General features: G+C 40.7%; 2 protein-coding genes across 2 annotated transcripts in view; one reads left to right on the forward strand and one right to left on the reverse strand.

Moving 5' to 3' along the window:
* The window catches only part of LOC308304789 (uncharacterized protein), a gene marked incomplete at both ends in the record, with an annotated part of 25,273 nt that extends 24,533 nt beyond the window's left edge, over nt 1-740 (forward strand). Inside the window, 2 exons of the mRNA XM_080749419.1 lie at nt 80-207; nt 596-740. Of these exons, the coding sequence (XP_080605545.1) occupies nt 80-207; nt 596-740 (273 nt within the window). The remainder of the gene's footprint in view (nt 1-79; nt 208-595) is intronic.
* Nucleotides 741-2,745: 2,005 nt separating this feature from the next.
* Nucleotides 2,746-19,862, reverse strand: tmprss15 (transmembrane serine protease 15). Its single transcript, XM_080749421.1, has 26 exons — nt 19,765-19,862; nt 19,550-19,671; nt 19,304-19,371; nt 19,062-19,204; nt 16,567-16,635; nt 15,908-16,036; nt 15,704-15,812; nt 15,328-15,437; nt 14,281-14,421; nt 14,033-14,182; nt 13,372-13,477; nt 13,112-13,283; nt 12,514-12,655; nt 12,253-12,342; nt 11,468-11,596; nt 11,188-11,331; nt 10,312-10,422; nt 9,900-10,026; nt 9,670-9,765; nt 8,920-8,969; nt 7,476-7,629; nt 6,291-6,472; nt 5,307-5,402; nt 3,914-4,053; nt 3,640-3,694; nt 2,746-2,915 (listed from the first exon to the last, which is right to left on the reverse strand). Exons 1-26 carry the CDS (start codon nt 19,853-19,855, stop codon nt 2,794-2,796), a joined length of 3,048 nt encoding a protein of 1,015 aa, XP_080605547.1. The 5' UTR covers nt 19,856-19,862; the 3' UTR covers nt 2,746-2,793.
* Between the last annotated feature and the right edge of the window lie 313 nt (nt 19,863-20,175).

Here is a 20,175-nt window from a genome sequence, read left to right on the forward strand (position 1 = left end):
ACAAGTAGTCTAATTAACGAACTGTATAACTAACGACTAATCCATATCACCGACTACATAATAATTCTGCTTCTCCTAGGTGCTCCCAGCACTTCCCAGTGTAGTGTATGGCGGAGCTGCAATGATAGCTGGGATCTTCGCCTGTTTCCTGCCTGAGACTCTCAATATCCCCCTCCCTGACACCATAGAGGATGTGGAGGAGAGATGGTATGATGTTAGCATTGTTTTATCATGTAAAATGAGTACTATTATCCGAAAGTTTAACTCTCAAGCTAGGAAACTATGAATGTTACAGGAATACTTTGGATCTCCTATTCCCATGCAATATTAAAATAAGCCACCCCTCCACATCAGTGGAAGGCAGAAACTTTTTTTGCCAGTGGGAGTCAGGATAGGGTTGCATACAGTAAGTGTACTTGGTCCAAGTTTTAACCCTGTGAGTCAGAAGAAAACATATAAAAAGTGTGTCTTCTAGCCTCTTACTTGGTGGATTACATGCAGCATCAGCTGTGTAAGAAAATCTGTTTGATTCTCTGTCTGTCTGTCTGTCTGTCTGTCCGTCCGTCCGTCCATCCGTCTGTCTGTTTGAGTGTAGGTCCAATACAAAACCAGATGATTTGAAGCAGCAAGGCGAGGCCTTGAAGGAGGGCGTGCTTTCCAAAGAGGATACCGTTACTAAGGAGAGTGTGGCCTTGAAAGACTTGAAGGATGGAGAAGGGACTGGACTCAATGCACTCTGACCAATCAGAAGCACTCCCCATACAACATAATAATGATGATGGAATAGGAGTTTCTGGACCCAACCATTATGTCTGCAATTCAATCAGTTAAAAAGATAAAATTGGGGAATAAGAGTTTATGTAAATGGGATTACGTCAACATGATTATGATCAATCAACTGGAACCTGGCAGTATAGGTAACTGGATTACAGTTCATTGTTATCCAATGACTGAAAGAGCAACTTAACACTAAATGTTGTTTTAATGCACACGTCACTTGATAATGCTATAGCAGTTGATTGTTCATTATATTATAAAGTATGTGTTTATTGCAAAAGCACTGGTCTCCCAGTATATGCACAATTCACAGAGGTTAAACGGGGAATATCTAAAGCTAATACAAAAAGATATACAGATATGACATGAGAATGAGATAGTAGATTACTTGTTTGATTACTCAGAAACTAAAGAGTGTGTAACTTGCTTAGGTCTGCTATGGGCTTTTTTATATTAATTGAAATCTTGGCCTTCATAATTCTGTATCTCCCAAATTTACATACAGGAAATATTGTGATGTGATCGTTGAGAATGATTTAAACTTCACATTTCACATTTCAATCCAAACTCTACCATACATCTACAGCTATACTATGCATATGGTGTCTGCTTGCTTTCTATACATCGATCCCAGTCTGAAGTATAGAAAGTACATTAAATAAATGTTCTTTGGGAGAGCTGTGTGTCCAGTTTATGCGTGAGGATGGGATGTTGTATCTATTCTTTGATATTGCATATTGTTTCCAACTAAATCTAACTGATAGCAATAAGTCACATTTTACACAACTTAATAATAGCAGATAATAACGATAGCTAATGACATTCATAATGCAATCTGTTAATTGTAATAACATGACTGAGAATGACCATATAGCCACCAGTTAAATTCTGCAGAATATTTGACGACTTAACCTGACTGCGCCAGATAATGGCAGCGGTGCGTATGCCTGGCTGCATACCGCTCTGTAAAGTAGGGCGGTAGCCTACGCACTACTGCCACCATCTGACGCAAGTCAGGTTATTAACGACTGGCATCAGGTCAATTAATTTATTACTGCATTGTGAGTGATGCTGAACATGAATCTGAAGAGACATGTTTCTTGAGGAATTCATTAATTCATCCATTACATTTATCAATAATATTTTTTAATTAAACAAAATATACAAAAAAATACATTAATTAAAAACATTAACTTTTCTAAAGCTTCTGAGAGAATAAATCAACACTTACAACTGAAAATTAGTTCATGGCAACATTACACACGATGACTATGTCAATTTGTTTTCCTTTCAAATTACACTTGGTAAGACAGCAAACAGAACACATTCAAACTTCCATTACAAAGTACGAGCAGAAGAACTTCAGAAATCTTTGACACAGACAGATTCTCAGACATAAATGGTGGTCCGAATAAAAAGGCATTAAAGGCCAACTTGCAGGTTAACAGTTATATTTCATAAATATATGGTCAGCAGTGTTGGCAACCATGGGTTGGAATAGGCTATGAGTTGTTTTTTAACAGGACACTCAACGGCACCTAAGTTCAATTTAACAGAAATAATTATCTCACATTAGAGTTAACTGACCAAAAGTAGATAATACAAATGTGAGATAATACATTTATTTCAGAGAATAAATTGTTAATCTGCCCTAAATCCAACATGCATTTTCATGTAGGCCTACTGTATAAACTAAACTGATAATGAAAGTATGTTGGAGATTTCATAACCAGCCATAACATTAAATGCATATCGTCAATAACGGGCAGAAACCCTGTATCTCCATGTTTCAAGTTTGCCTCATCATATAAGACTGTTGCACAAAACTAGTGAAAATAGCAGATCTACAAGCACACAACGCTCGTGGTGCGAGGCGTTGTGTGCTTGTAGATCGGCTATTTCATAAATACAAAACAAACGGTTTTGGACATAATACGGTTTCCACCCGACAACGACGATATGTGTTTTATGAGGACGGTTGACACGAGGACAGAACAAGAGTGTTCTTCCCTACAGTCAAGAGGAGGAAGAGGAGGAAGAACGTCTGATGTGGGCGATCCAGTCGGTGAACTGAGAAACGAGGGCATAGACGCCAGGCCTCTGAGGGCGTCCACAGCCAACCCCAAAAGACGTTATACCTGTTGGGATGTTTCAGTGGATTCACATTTCAAACATTTCGTTGTAAGTAAAATAATTTACGTTGCAGGGTTTTCCTCCGGGTCTCTACATAGGGTGCCATTGGACATTGTTAAAAGGAGGAGATAGGGGATAATATAAGCCTCGTGTTTGTTTAAGAAACAAATGTGTGATGCCTGTAGTACAGTGGTTTTCAACCGTTTTCATATCAAGGTCCATGATTTATTCGGCATTTAGCCTCAAAGCCCATATTTTGTTATCGCTGGATACACTTTTTCCACAATTCCATGCTGTATTCATGTGGTACTATAGGAGGGATAACAGGCACACGTTGATCAAAATACAAATTATTCTACATTCTCTAATTGTGTAGACTTATGTCATCGCATCAGATGTTGAACAATAATGTAACTCTTAACAGCGTAAAATGAAACCAAATCCATTTGGTTTGGTTTTAAACTCTCAAGAGTGAAAGATCTATAAGGGTCAATTTGGTTACCAACTCTCCATCATTTAGCTGAGGACTACTGCTGTAGTAGGTGCCAAATGAACCTCACTGTTGTAAACACAGTGAGGTTTATAATATGCATTTGGACCATAATCAGTTAATAGTTAAGTGTAAGCCTGCTGTCATCCAGAACAAAATATGCTTAAATTCTAACCGCTACATGTTACACAATAGATATTGTGTGTGTGTGTGTGTGTGTATGTGTGCGTGTGTCACACCTGTTAGCAACCAGTGTCCCTTCTCTTCACACATAAGAGGACCCCCAGAGTCTCCCTAGAACACAAAACAAACCAAGCAAGAAGCAGGATCGTCACAACAACAAAGTGGTTTACAACAAATATCAGAATTCAACTAAACTAAACCAACATATACAGCAAGCAAGATAAGCCACTGGCCAGCTTAACCGAAACAAAAGCTACAGTACGCGAAACTAAGTTGGTAGTGTCAGCTTAACTTAACTTGACCAAGTCTAAACTGTCTGAGTTCAGATACCTGGCAGGAGTCGACGCCTCCCTCAGTGTACCCAGCACACACCATGCTGGCAGTGATGTTGTATTCAGGCAGCTGCTCTTGGCACAGAGCCTGGCTCACCAGGGGAACCTCGGCCTCCTGCAAAACATTAGCTGTGGAGCCTGTCGAGAAAATAACAAGAGTTGTGTCTTTGATATAGCGAAAAAATTGGGTCAAATTTTCATCTACTCAGGCTTTTGTGGACACCCCAGACAGTTTTTAAGTTCCTCGATTCATTATTTTGATATTTGATATTCATTTTATCAGACACGCCCCCTTCCTATACAAAATCAAACTTCAAACTCCATTTTAACCATAAGAAAGAGAGGTTGCGCAACTTGCGCATCAGCAATGGGTTTTCAAATCAATGGAGGACAAAGTACTCACATTTCCACTTTTTTATTGGCAAACACCAACAAAGAACGCTTACGCGTTTCGGCTATGAGCCTTTATCAGAGCATTCCATTCCATTTGAACCATGTTAGATTAGACATCGAAAACACCCATCCATGGTTCTGGTGACAGTGACTCATAGTGCCCTCTTAATACATTTATTTCATTAAATTGTTTTATTGTATTTTCATTATTTTCATTCACCCCAAAAGAGTATTGAAAAAAAAAACAACAAAAAAACATGCCCCCCTCACATATTAGGAGGACAGTATGAGTCACCAGAACCAAGCACGGGTGTTTTCGATTTATCTATCTTGGTTAAAATGGAATTTGAATGGGTTTGTATAGGAAGGGGACATGTCTGATAAAATTAATATCAAATATCTCAAATCTAAATACTGAATCAAGCAACTTAAAAACTGTTCGGGGTGCTCCCAAAAGCATGAGTAGATGATATTTCTTTATTTTCTTTTCTTTTCTCCCCCCTTTTTTGTGAGGTATCCCTTTAAGTCCAGGCCATGGAGATCCAAATTACAGATGGTTTTCATCTAGTCAGGGATTCATTCAGACTCAGAGCACCAGGTAAATGCAAGTAAATACAAAGGCTGCAATGTAAGTGATCGTCTCTGCTACTGGAGTTGAGAATAATTGCTTCAAATGACATTTTGGTTCTCAAGACCCCCTGCAACATTTTCTGTCCTTTTTCTGAGGGTTAAGCACTTAAACCCTTATCTAAAATAATACTTTAGTTGACCGGGGACGGGGAGTGCTCTATACTTGGTCCGCTCTTTTTTCCACTTTACACAAAATGCCTTTGCAGAAAATAGCTGATATAAAAGTGTCTAATTTCAAAGAATGTTCCCCCTGGAAAATAGGGATACTAGGGTTCAAGTGGTTTCATGCATTCACCTGGTGGTTTGATCAGTGAGTAGTTAGACCTGGTGAATACTTTACTAAATCACACTGATTTAATTATTCTAACCTTGCTCAGCATCCTTCCCCCAGCCAGTGATAACACACTTCCTTCCTGCTTCAAACAGCTGGTCGTCCTGAGGCAGGCAGATAGGCTGGATGTAATCTGAAAACAAACAAAAAACACTAATGATTTCTTGTCAAGGAAAGACTGTGTAGAGCAGGGTTCCCCAATAGGCAGCCCGCGGGCCACTTGCGGCACGCGGGGGGCTACTGTCTGGCCCACACCAACCCTAGTAATAATGGTGGTATAAGAGCAGCAACAACACTAGTATATTGTCGTTATCGGGTGGAAATCTCCAAATTTGTATGTTCTTTCGCAAATCATACAAGGCCGTCGCACAAAAGTAGTGAAAACAGCAGATCTACAAACACACAATGCCTCGCGGTGCGAGGCGTTGTGTGCTTGTAGATCGGCTGTTTTCACTAGTTTAAATCATTTTTAAAATGATAAATGCAAAACGAACGGTTTTGGACATAAGATTTTCACCCGACATTGACGATATCTGAACTGTCGCTGGAGTAGCGGGAACGCCAACGCCGCCCCCTGCAATGTTGTGGCCCTCGGCTTGGTACCCTAGACATAAGGTGGCCCTTGGGGAAAACTAATTGGGGAACCCTGGTGTAGAGTGTAGGTTTAGAGCAGTGGTTCCCAAACTTTTCAGGTCGTTTGCCCGGGACCCAAACTACGAAACTAGTGAAAATAGCAGATCTACAAGCTCGCAACGCTGCGCGAACGTTTGCCCTGGACCCAAACTACAAAACTAGTGAAAATTTGTGAAAATAGCAGATCAGCTATTTTCACTACTTCTTAATTAGAAGGCCATTGAGAGGTTGGGTCACACATGGATTGGACATGGTGTCTTTGAGCAAGGCACTTGACTCCATCTCGTTCACTCATTTTAAGTCTCTCAGCGGACTGTAATATTTTGGCTGTTCATTGCATGGCATACTGTACAATGGAAACAAGGGTAGAATCTTGATGGTTCCTCACTAGTGAAGTTGACGGGTGTCTGTAAATGCATCATGGCGATGTCTGCCTCCTTGGTTCGCCTGTTGTAGTGTTTGTGCATGATTATCTGATCGACTTGTCGTCTCTGGACCTCCGGGGAGTCCGATCCACTGTGGGAGTGTAGACCCAACACTATAGTCCAATATTTTAGATGAACATTCTTCCTGTTGATGAGAAAAGTGAAATGTGTTAGTGTTAGGACTTTATTATGGATACAATCCTTGTAAACAAGAGCCCTGCACGTTGTCCTGATGGTAGTGGACTGGTCTGCCTTTAATAATAATAATAATAACTTGCATTTATATAGCGCCATTCAAAAACCCAAGGCACTTTAAGTTATTTATTGTCATTTGTTAATGGAAATCTTCATTTAGGTCTGTAATTTAAAATTCATTTTTGTGAATAAAATATTCTGTTATGTTCTGTACTTTGACTAATCTTTATGGTGTACAAAACTAACCAATTGCTTTGGGTGTATTTGGTCTGCGATGCGAAGCTAGAGTTTGGTCTAGGCAACACCAACTCGGGACTCCTGGATCGCTGCCCTCCACACTCTCCTATCAGGGTCTTGAGCTCAAGTAATGTTGTTCTGTCACACAACAGTGCATCTACGTAGGTGGTGCGATTCTTGCCTTTCCTAGCTTCACCCTGGGCTGGCTCCCATAGAGTCAGGTTGCTTGCCGCTAGTTCTGGGTGCCTGACGCAGTGCCCTGCCAACCTCATCCTTCTCTGACTTTGTCTGTGACCCGTGGTAGGTCCACTTATATTAGAGGTCCACATTTCTGATGCGGTCCGTCCATGTGAAGCCTAGTGCCATTCGTAGCATTATTGTGTAGACTCCATCCATGGCTCTTTCGTGTTGTGCTGTGAGGGTCGTAGTTGGTCTATCTTCTATTGAGAAATGTATACTATGTGGTCGGTCATATATTGCATGAAGCTCAAAACGCAATGTATCCTCCTCCTAAACGGTCCTTTTGCATTATCTCAGAAGTTGAAATGTTGCCTCTTACGAGGGGGACTTGGGTTCAAATCTCAGGTAGGACAATAAGTTTTGGATTGCAGCTTTAAGTTTTTATTTATGTATTATGTCTAAGGTATTGCTACGTCTGTATGTAAAAAAAAAAGAAGAAATCATTAAAAGAAAAAAAGGAAATTGCATTTCCTTACCCAAAGACACAGTGTGCTGCAGTCACCAGCCACTCGTTGTCAATCAACGATGCGCCACAGACATGGCGGTTATTTCCCCGACTCCAATACAGAGAAGCCATCCAGGGCCACGCCCCTTTCTGAGCATCTGTCCCATTCACTATTCTGCTATCAACTGACACAAGAAAAGGGAAAAAAGTTTATACTGTATTTTAATCATTTGAATTAATCTATACTCCTCTCATTCTTGTTCTAGTTGCATAAAAGGGAGGTCAAGGCCAAAGGCAATTACAGTGGGGAGATTCAACGCACTGGAGCCCCTTTTCCACCAAAAGAACTTTGGTTCTGGTTCCGTTCTAGATTCTTGGAACCTTGCTTTCACGGAACCAGCAGCAATTTTTTGGTTCCGTTTCCGAACCAACTTTTAGGATCTGAACCGATTCATTTTCAGTGGAAACATTCTGAACTGGTTCAATATTAGTCAGGAAAAGAATAACTGAGCCGGTTCAACCCCGGGGGAAAAGGGGAGGAAAACTGGAGCTGGTTCAGTTCAATTGAAGTCAATGAAAACCGGGTGGACAAGCATATGTACAAAACAATATTGTAAAATGCACTACGTTCCTGACTGGGCAGTATTTCTTTTTAGATGCCTCAATAAAATTATAGTGTGCAGACTGTGCACATATCAGAAAACATGTAATAGCCTGTCTTCTTTATTTTCCTGAACTGATTATTTTACAAAGGTTGCAATCATTTAAATATATATTGTTTTATACAGTGTCCACCCAGCTCTCATTGACTTCATGCATTCCATCAAACTTCCAGCTCTAGTTTGCTGTGCTCCTGTGTTTACATGTTTGATAAATAACACACAATGCATCCAAAATTATGTGTGCAAAAAGTTTAGCGAATCTGGCATCAGCATTCATTTTATTACCTTCACTTTCTTTCTCTCTGTTCTCAGTTGTTCCGTCTCTAGATGATCCACTGTCTCCCAGCTCCATGGAGAGTTTGGAGACCGAACGAACACCACAAGCTAAACACAGGGGCTGTATTTCATTCCTCAGGATAATAAACATGTGTGACTCAGTAAAAGATTAAAACATTTTGGATTGCTTTGGATTGTGACTACTTTACAGCAGTTTACATGCTCAACAGTTAACATTATGAGTGTAGGAAATCGAGAGAATGATAATGATCTTTATTTAAATAGCACCTTTCATCCATAAAATGCAACTGAAAGTGCGTTACACAAAAAAGAAAGTACATAAAAACAAGTACATAAAAGAAGACATTTTTAAATGCAAAGAAAACAAAAAAGAGCAGACAACAAAGACTTCCAGAAGAAAAGAGCAGGAGAATATCAAATTAGTCATTGAGATAGGCAAAGCAAAAATAAATATAATAAAAATAAACTTTATTTGTATGTCTTTTGTATATGTGTTAAGATCTAGATAACACTCACGTTGGTTGTCACACCTCAGCGAAACCACCTGCTCACCAACACAGGTCTCACTATGGGTACATTGGGTAGAGGTGAAAAGAATGCAGTTTAATGTAACATTAACATTTTAACATTTACACTGACTGGAATGATAAGAGCTGATGTATTCTTAATTATGTTTTTTTTTTATTTAGTTTCTTTGTCACGATTATTATGACCTTTTATTGAATGGATAACCCCTTGAGATGTATCATCTCATTTTCGAGAGGGTCACCAGACGATGCTGGTTTCAGGAACGAGAACCCCCCCATCCCAAACAACCAAACATTTCTTTAAAGGAGTGCTTCAGCCATTTTCAACCTTATCTTAATATAAATGCTCCTTGCGGATGCTTATTATAATATGGCTCAGTTTCACACTCTGTGACTCACTGGTAGGCTCTTTGGACAGTTCAGAAACCTGCCTACCAATGACATCATCGATGGGGATACCATGATAATAGAAACCACAGCATTCATCTTCCTAAAACGTTAGCATGCCATGCTGAAATAGAAGCCATTGTTCTTGAATTTATAATATAAAAAGAAAAAGGTTAGTTTAAAATGACCAAACCTGCCTACTGATGATGTCAGTGGTAGGCAGGAACTGTCCACAGCCCTTGTCTGAGACATAGACTGCGTTAACAGAAATGGAACTGTCTTAAAACGTGTATTTGCTTATATGAAGTGGTCCTTTGAAGGTGCTAAACTGAATAATATTTTAGATATGTACCTGACATTAAGCTCCATTGTCCCATTGGCACTGACTTTGATGGTTGCAAAGGGAGAATCCTCTGCCACTGCTGAAACCACATTTGCCCTACCTGCCCTGCGGAGTCAGCAATGAATCATGTGAACATAAATAGAAGTTAGAACATATATATTTTTTAGAATAGAATAACAGTTATAATGCTTTGAATTATCTGGACAACACAACATTCAGTAGACTACACACGCTCTTACCTGTACCCCAGATAAGTGCACATAAAGGGAGAAAGGCTGGTGTTCCAGGCTTGTGCGCAGACCGTGTACAGAGAGCTCTGCTGCTGAACTCGTAGACGTGTGGTGCCGTTCACTGACAACATATGGACTAAAAACACACAACCTGGCTGTTACTGTACATTATGTTGTTACAATATGTTATGTTCTAGTGTAGTAGCCTACATGACAATTATATCACATTGTCTTTGATTATTTTGCACAGTAGATAAAGACAAATAGTTAAAGCCAAGGACACAGAAGTAGAATTTCCATGTATTGTACTTTCAAGGCATTGCAGGCTCACACACCAAGGCTGATGCCTAACATTCAGAAATACAGACACAAAGTAAAAGACTGAGGTGCTGCCACCTAGTGGACATGCAGGATAACTCACCACAGTCAGCTTCATCTGATGCATCAGGACAGTCAACCACACCATCACACTGAGCGTTACCATGGATACAGTCTCCTGTATGACACTGGTACTTGCCTGCTGCACAGGGCTCTGAATATGGGAGGCACACAATGTGAGACAGAGGAGACAAAACATAGACAGAGGAACAGACTGGCAGAAAGACACAGACATTGATTACCCACTACAACCTGAACCATCATGTTGTGTGTATCCTTTATCATTTAGATTTCCTATCTGGCGCTGGCGCAAGAATTCCAACCAGCAACTCTTTAGTTAGCAGCACATATCTCAACTCTATAGGCTGCAGTGTGTCCCATCAGTCCGTATGTAACTCCCATGTACCTGACAAACTACTTCCTAAAGGTCGAGGATGTCCACGATCACAACACCAGAGGCAGCTCCACTAATCATGTTCAACTAGATACAACACTATAAAAGGCTCTAATTCGTTCTGCAGCTATACCACCAACATGTGGAACGCCCAAGCCTTAAAGGAGTGCAAATCCCTATAGCCTCCTTCAAAATTGGTATGAAAAGTCACCTTCAGGCGGCTGCTACTCGAGACTTGTAAATAGACTAAGCCCCCATGTTTCCACCCCTCCTTTTTGACCCCTTCTTCTGCTTTTGTAATTGATATCCTATGTAAAGTACTATGTTCTATCCATGTGTCTTTCAATGTTACAGTATATGAGATACATAGAGTGGTTTCTGTGCAAATAAGCTGTAAAGCTTTCTAAGATCTCCTTTTAGTTTACCTTCTACCAGTGATTTGTGCTGTCATGAAACTGTACTTTTTTCTATTGCAAACTGCTAATAAACTCTTCAATCAACCAATCAATCAATCAATCAAACTACCTGGTGATCCCAGGTTGAAACCAGAGGTGAAGTTGGCGCTGAATCCTCTGCCATATCCGGAGATGTCAGAATAGAACCTCACTGTCACCTGATTGGTTGTGGAGATCAGGTCGGGGAAGGGTCTTTCACTGCCAGTGAACACACCTGGGTTAAAAGAATTATGCTTTAATGTAACTTTTTATCTGTATCTCTTTTTTCTGTACCTGCATTGTAAATTGAGTACACTCTCTACAATCAAAGATCAGGTGCATTGTGGGTATAAAAAACCCATCTCCCCCACCGAGTAATTCAGAGTTGCTGTCGGAGGTCCCGTCCCGGACCTCTACCATGTCATAGGTTGCTTCCACGTCAAAGTCCAGGAAGTGGAGCTGGATGTTCCAGCCTTCCCTCGCGTGAAGTGTCCACAGGCCTACAAGAACACATTTGAATACATCATCTTTTTATACCCTTTCTGTCTTCTCAGTACTCATGTGGGTTCTTCTATTTGTTTTATGTAGCCAATAGGCTGGCAGTTTCCCCAGCACCTACAGTAGAGAGCAGATCTTGAGTATTATGTCCAATTTTCACATGTCCTGCTCACAAATGAACCATGGGATAACATTGGTGAAGTTGCCCCGTAACACTGGACTGCACCAGCAGAGGAGTTAAATACAGTAGATTATAGGCCAGTGAAGGACCTCCAGTTTAGTATGCATTAGGCCATTGATTGATTGATTGAAGAATTTATTAGAAGTTTGCAATAGAAAAAAGTACAGTTTCATGACAGTACAAATCACTGGTACAAGGTCAACTAAAAGGAGATCCTAGAAAGCCGAGGCTTATTTCCACAGGAACCACACTTTAAGTATCTCATATAAGAATGGGGGCCCATAACTCTGAGTTAAGGACCTATAAGGATCTCCTATCAATCAATTAGCTGGGGACCCCCTGGAGCCCCCTCTCCGGACCCCACATTGAGAACCACTGCAGTAGGCATCAGTTAAAAGACTATAGTTGTAATAGCCAGTTCCCTGTTGGGATCGTGCATAACTGAAGGAACACAGAGTAATATATTAATTAACATACAATTAGCTTTGTTTCCATAGGAGTGTGGGTAATTTGGAGTAGTGAACGTTGAGTTGGGCTCCCAGAGGTCAAAAGGTCCTCCACAGTCAGCTGGGCAGAGACAAACACAAAACGTTGGGAGGATTACCTTTACAATGTAACAAATTAGACATTTCTGATTACCTTCTTAGAATTTGTAAACCATAATGTAAGCATTAATTATCAATGAATAGTAACAATTCTCTATCCATCCATCCTTTAGCTGATACAGCGGCTACCTACGTGGCATAGGGGGTGGTGTAGTGGGGATGGGGACTGGGGTTGGTTCTGGGGGTCCTTCCCCACAGGGGCCCCCGGTCAAGCTCAGGTCATCCAGAGCAATATCGTTCCTCATCCCCCCTTTCTTCAGAGCCTCAAACACAACCTGATAGAAAAACCAGTGAGTCAGGCGCTCTCTCTCTCTCTCTCTCTCTCTCTTTACAGTTTTGTTTTTGGGTTTTATGCTTTATTGATAGGACAGTGACATGCAGCAAAGGTCGGTATGGGACTCAAACACGTGACACGCTGTCAGGCATCAGAGCATATGTGGTATGCGCCTGGACCGGTAGGCCAGCGGGTGCCCCTACTTTCTCTATATTTAAATAGAACAGTGAAGTGTATTTGTAGCACATCTAAAACAAAACAACAAGGTAATTCAAAGTGCTTTTACATAACACATGAAGCAAAGGAAACACATTAAGAACATTTGAATCAGTGAAAAGGAAAAACTATTTTCAACAGGAAACACTTATACAGGACAAAGATAAAATAAAAATAAAACATTAAGAAAGGACATTATTCTTAGAGTAGTTTTAGAGCCAGGAAGCTCTGAAATACTGACTGTGATCTCTGTGGTGTAGTTGAGGGTGACCTGGCCATAGTTCCAATTATCACCATAGTTTCCATCTTTCTGAAACACTACGGTCACCACAGGCTTGATATGGGCTTCCAGCACTGTCCTCCCCACAACCAGAACTTGGAGACGATGGACATCATTTCCAAACATGTGGTACCTGCCGCAGGAAATAGAATTCCTCTAAAAGAGTGTGATCTTTAATATTCTAAACTATTTTTTAGTTAAATGTTTGTGCGTGTTTTTACCAGAACATCAGACACATGGGCTGAGTGGGCGGAGTCAGTGGTAGGCTATGGATCCGGAAGCTTCTCTCCGATTGGCCAGGGCTTTGTTGAGTGACAACGTAATAACCTGAGTGTGGTCATTAAGAGAAATTATATCCAGTGATGTTACTAGGTTTTCAATGTAATGGGTCCCGGGACCCACAGGTGGTCATTCAAATGGGTCCCAGAAAAGTTGTATGAGTCCTCAATATAAAGTTTACGCGCGCAAAATGGCGTCGGACGTCGGTGGAATCAAAACATTGATGTTTCTATCGCCTGTTTAAGACTTTCTACGTGGATTTTATTTGTGTTAACATAGGGTAAAGTAGGATTGCTTTCACCTATGAACAATGGTGGTGTCTGTGGATTATTTTTTTCTTTTACCGCGACGCGGTAAATTATTTTAACATGGACTCCAATGGAGGCGCATCCCCGGGACCCCAGGACCATGACATGAATGAGTCCCTGGGTGACTTGAATGAGTTTTTGATGCGGGATGCGCACGTAATGACATCACTGTATATCTACTATTATTAAGAATAATATTATGAGTAGTAGCACAGTATGATGCTGTTATACAGTAGGCTAATATTGAATGATGCAATCATGCCTTACATGCCAAACAAATCCTACAATAACCAACCTGAGATATTCCCTAGTGTATGGTCAAAACTTGGCCCAGTGAAGGGTGGGAAAGTTGGACCGTAGGTTCGAATCCAGTCACCATCATCCTCAGGATCTTGCCTCCAGAAACACATGCCTTGCTCAAAGGAACAGTTCACTTTCTCTTCATCTGGAAACAACATACCAGTTTATATGAGTGTAACTCTTATCCACTGAACACCATGGTTTCTATACAGTCAGGAACACATGCATGTGTGTTGGTTTTACTGGAGAGGTTGGTGGTGTTGGCTGCGTTGAAGGTGGCATTGAATCCTGGGAGATTGTTGAAGTCATCCGAGGAAAACTCCACAGTCGATTGGTCGGACATCAGCCACACGGTCCCTGGGGAGGAGGGGCCTGACAACACAGCTGAAAACACAAGTCAGAGGTCACTTTCAAGCTGACAGTTGTGGTCACTTGTTCAGTTAATAATATATCTGCGCACCAAATATATATTTGGTGCGCTGGTACAGGGGCTACACCGCGACTCAGCGTGTCACGTATGCCTTGATGTGTTACAAATGTTTGTATATATGTTTTGAATACATGACTGCTGTGTCGTAAGACAAATTTCAGTGTGAACTGACAATAAAGTACTATATCATATCATATCATATCATATCATATCATATCATATCTAATAGTATGGTTTAGTTCTCAAACCTTTTCATGTCACGGATCCCCATCTTAATATATTTTGTAGGGATGTCCCGATACCACTTACAAGTAGACCAAGTACAAGTACGAGAACTTAATTTGAGTACTTGCCGATACCGAATACCGATGCTGTAAGTTAAGTTTCTGTACAAGTGCTTAAATAGTGTGTAGTGCTCCAAAATAAAATGCTTTAAATAATTATGTTGTCATGCCTAGAGTGAGAGAAGGTGAAAACACTGTTCATTAGTTGAACTAACACACACAAAACTGTGTCTTAGGACTTTTGATATGTTGTTACCAACATATTTACTATGAAACAAAATGGTATCTGGCGATATCGGACGATATCGGACGAGTACGAGTACAGTAAAATAGGCCGGTATCGGGGCGAGTACCGATAATGCGAGTACCGATACCGCATCCCTACCAGGTACCTCCATACATAACAGATAGGCCTACCCCTGTGTCCCTTTTATGATAAAGAAGTGCTAAGTTAAGAAGAACTATGATGAGCAGCTGCAAAGTTTTTAGAAAGAAGACTGGAACATTTATCACCATCTAAGTGGTATTTGAATTGATACTTTTACAATGGTAGTGTGTGTATAAGACCCGACTTACTGACTAGATGTTTCGATGAACCAACACCCTCATATAGTCTCAGTGTATCAGTATCCTCCTCCGTTTGAAATACACGGAAGTTCATTTTTACAGAAAGCCCTTTCTCCACTCTGAAATAAACACACTTTAATAGTCATATGGTTCTCCAGATCTGGGATAGAAAGTTGTAAAGAAAAGATTCTTCATGACCATTAGGCTACTACTTTTTTCCCCCACAAATTGTCTACCATTTTGTTCTTTTATATCTGGAATAAATATATATTTTTTTTAAATAAAAAGGTAGCCTACTCCGGACCCATAAAAATGGGTCCAGAGTCCCGACCCACTGTTGGGAAACACTGATATAGGCTACGTGATCTGTCAGTAATTCACCTACCTTATGATCCAGCGACAGATGCTGCTGCTGTTATAAGGAAGAGGGAAGTTTGATGAATGGAATGAGCCGGTGGGTCCAAGGAGGAGAAACTGTCCGTCACAGGTGGTGGCTGTGGAGAGTTGAGTTGAGGACATGAACGTTTTCATTTGGAAACTATACTAATATAATTACAAATGTAATCATGTTTTTTTTTATTCAATTCACCACAGAGACTGGCTTCTTCATCAGAACCATTGGGACAGTCCTCAACTCCATCACAGAACTGAGCTGTGGGAATGCAGCTAGAGCCGTCTCCACAAGCCGACTGGTGCGGTGCACAAGTGACTGTGGGAACTGTGAACACAAAAGAATATCATGAAACACATGCTGAAACAGTAGCTACTTTATTTAGATTTACGTTTAAATGTCCATCATCAGTATTAGGCTACTGGCAAATTCAAATTAATTGTGCCTAGAATGGTTATGTATGATAGAGAAGTGGTAGTGAAATAAGATAAGCCTACCCCTATAGTAACTATAAGCTAATCGTATTTCACTACCTAGTTGGTTAAAGAAAGCATAACAAATATTTTTGTGCAGCCATATAGGCCTAGTAGGTATTTATCAAGTCTTGTTATCCTAATACCTGATGTAAAGGTTGTTGTTGATGGTGTAACGGTTGATTCAACTGTTGTCATCTCTCTATGCACACTGGAGTACATGCTACATGCTACTTAAGTATTCACATTTACAAATTACAAAGTAGGCCTACATTTTATTTCTAATAATGCAATGCTGTGTTAAAATGTTGACATTTTAAAATCAAAGATTTCCCAGAAGTTTTCAAAAAAGATCAATAATAGTAAAAATAGCCGATCTACAACCTGATGTAGAGGTTGTTGTTGTTGTTGCTACTGTAACGGTTGGTTCAACTGTTGTCATCTCTTCTTGTTCTAAATAAAACAGCAAGAACAAGATCACTTCATCAGCTCTGAGTCAGTGCACCCAAAACACCCTTAAAACAGTACATACATGCTACTTAAATATTCAAAAGTACAAATTATACATTTTGTTTTTAATATAATTGAATTGTATTAAAATGTATTATTTTAAAAACACTAGAGAACATACAGCTGCCAAGCTCCCGTTGACTAGAAAATACCCTTAAATGTGTGACAAGTTCAGTCAAATGTTAATTTACAAAATTACATTACATGTTATTTCAATGTAAACAAGATCAATATAAACAATTTTAGGTTGAGGATCGACCTTGCATTTGAAATTCTTATATACTGTATATTTTATTATTTTATCAGTACTGAAAAGTACCTTGACCAACATTTGATGTATAAAAGGTACTGTAAAAAATAAAGTTGTATTACATAAATTCACCCTTGTTGACTCAATGTTAAAGTGATCCCTGCAATTCATTTGCACTGACCTGTTCTGACATCACAATGATGACTTGACTAGTTCAGCGTTTTCAACGGGCCCGAAAATTAAGGCCTGGCCCTAACTGGGCCGACCCTGGGCCGAACTGGGCATACCTTTTATGCCCTACCTGGCCCGAAAACGTCAATATTAAGTCCATGATGCCCTGTTAGGGCAACCACACTAATACAATCCCTTTCATGCCATAAGGAGAATGAGATCCCTTCATCAATATTAAGCCCATATCTGGGAGAACCCATATGTTTACATACAGTAGTGTCAGTCTCATGTGGTCTATGACGTTAAACATCTATGATGTCAGAAGTCAGTCATCTCCATATTTTATCTCCAAAGTTGATCCCATGCCAAAGTGCCAGCGCTCGCCCAGCAGTACTCCGTCACCCAGGCGGATGCGTGCACGTGCCCAAGTGCACAGCACATGCCCATGTGCGTGACCTTGTCCTTAGGGCGTCTTACTGGTTAAGTTGTTTTCTTTTTTAAAGCGACTTTGAGTATCTAGAAAAGCACTATATAAATTGCATGCATTGTTCTGTTATTATTACTAGAAGCTAGTCGGCGACCTGGCCAACTCGGGAACGATGTAAATAGGGAATGAATGCCCCGCCCTTTAATGCAAACCCCATTATACCTGTTGTCATAGGACCCGTTTTGACCATCTGTTTGCCTGTGTCCATTTATGCCCATATATGGAGATATCTGTTATCTGTCTGTCTGTCAGCGTCCATTTTATGTCCATATATGGAGATCACTGCAGATATAGTTCTGGGTCCATTTTATGCCCATATATGCCCATATATGGAGATATCTGTCTATTTGCGTCCATTTCATGCCCATATATGGAGATCTCTGTATCTGTCTGTCTGTGTCCCTTTATGCCCGTATATGGAGATCTTTGTGATTCTGCGTAAATGTTATGCCCATATATGCCATTTGCGTCCATTTTATGCCCATTTATGGAGATCTCTGTATCCGTCTGTCTGTGTCCCTTTATGCCCGTATATGGAAATCTTTGTGATTCTGCGTCCATTTTATGCCCATATATGCTATATATGGAGTTATAGGTTGCCCATATACTTGCCACAGGCAGATATATGGGCATAAAAGGGACACAGACTGAGATCTCCATATATGGGCATATGGGCAGATACAGAGATCTCCCTATATGGGCATATATAGACAGATATCTCCGTATATGGGCATAAAAGGGACACAGACTGATACAGAGATCTCCATATATGGGCATATATAGACAGATATCTCCGTATATGGGCATAAAAGGGACACAGACTGATACAGAGATCTCCATATATGGGCATATGGGCAGATAGAGAGATCTCCCTATATGGGCATATATAGACAGATATCTCCGTATATGGGCATAAAAGGGACACAGACTGATACAGAGATCTCCATATATGGGCATATGGGCATAGAATGGACGCAGATAGAGTATATGGGCAAGTATATGGGCAACCTATAACTCCATAGTTTCTCCTTATGCGGGGTTGATTGTTGACATCAGGCTGTTCCGGAGGAAATCGGCGCTGACTCATTGTGACATCACTGCAGTGATGACAGAGCCTTTTATAAAGTGATGTCACAATGAGTCAGCGCTTGCGCCGATTTCCTCCGGAACAGCCTGATGTCAACAATCAACCCGCATAAGGAGATTCCGAACGTTTCGCGCCGGTTCGGGAAAACCGCGCGTCGGGTCGGGTCGAGGCCCGGCACTGCACTCCGTGCCGCGGCGGGGAACGCGCGTGCCGAATCTGAAGCCGGTGGGACGAACGGTTCTCGAGATACGCGGATTACAGACACACAGACAGACACGCAGAGACTTCTCGCATTTATAGATAGATAAGTTATTGTTCTCACTAAGGTTGTGTTAACAGGACATTTATCATTGTCTTATGTATCCACAAAGTACCTGAGATTAGGATGCTGTTGACGTCAACCACCAATGGTCCATTGCCAGGGTTGCGGAGGCCCGACACCAGCTGTTCCTCTGCATCCTTCACATCAACAGGCTGATGGAACCACAGGTTAAAGTTCACCACCACACTACCCTTACTGCAGACAGATCAATAGATATATTGATAGATAGGATTACATGGACAGTCACAGATCCAACCAATAACAATCTATTAGAATCAAAATAATTTGCTTTACCTGAATTCCAAAACCTGACACGCTTTGAAGGCGTCATCAAGGGAACTGTTACTGTACACCTCTGATACCTGAGAGCAATTATAAGATCATTACTTCATTTTGAAATGCAAAACAGAAAATGTACAGGTTAAAACAATGATTAAATCAAATTCATTCATCAAGACTGTTTATGACCAAAGAAAAAGTAAGGGAACATTAGGTAGACATCACAACCTAAACCTAACCTGGTTACACCCTGACTCTTACCAGCCGTTGGACGTCAAATGCAAGGGATTTGAACTGGAGGCTTGAGGAGTTTTTGAGCTCCTCTGTGAAGACAGCTCCTTCCTTTATCACCATCCGACCACTGATGACTGCCTCAGGGGCCTCTGTTTAAATAATTTGAATATTCAAGGATTTCAAGTATTGTGTTATACTTACAGTATATACTTATTATGCATGTATTAATATTACATACTGACCTTTAGGCTGCAGAATGAGTGCGATGGCAATGATAAGCCCCACGCAGACCACCAGTAGTGCAGCACACACAACACTCAGCCCCACCTCCATGGACGAGCATCGCTTCTTTCCAGAACCCATTGTTCACTAGCCGCACATATAGAAATTGAATACTCTATGATTGTGAAAATAAAATATACACACAAATATATTTATATAGTCCAAATAGCCTACGGTATATATTTTCGAATTGTGTCTTCAAATATAACTGTGTTTTTGTTCTCCCCAAAGGCCAGAAAACCAGACTGCCCTCCATACTACCATGATGAAACTACCCATGACCAAGGCAAACCTAACATTGCAGTGGCCTGCATCAGAAGGCTTTTGGCGTACTGGAGAGCTCCCACGCATAAACCACATGCAACCTTATT

This window comes from Nannobrachium achirus, assembly GCF_963921795.1.
Source record: "Nannobrachium achirus genome assembly, chromosome: 19".
Classification (NCBI taxonomy): Eukaryota; Metazoa; Chordata; class Actinopteri; order Myctophiformes; family Myctophidae; genus Nannobrachium; species Nannobrachium achirus.

What these genes read in the sequence shown, in the direction of transcription:
- tmprss15 (XM_080749421.1), bottom strand. Translation starts at nt 19,855, where the DNA reads ATGGAGGTGGGGCTGAGTGTTGTGTGTGCTGCACTACTGGTGGTCTGC. An exon ending in ACTCATTCTGCAGCCTAAAG is followed by an intron (nt 19,672 to 19,764) that starts GTCAGTATGTAA and finishes TTATTTAAACAG; the next exon opens with AGGCCCCTGAGGCAGTCATC. An exon ending in ACTACACCACAGAGATCACA is followed by an intron (nt 12,656 to 13,111) that starts GTCAGTATTTCA and finishes TTTTTCTATCAG; the next exon opens with GTTGTGTTTGAGGCTCTGAA.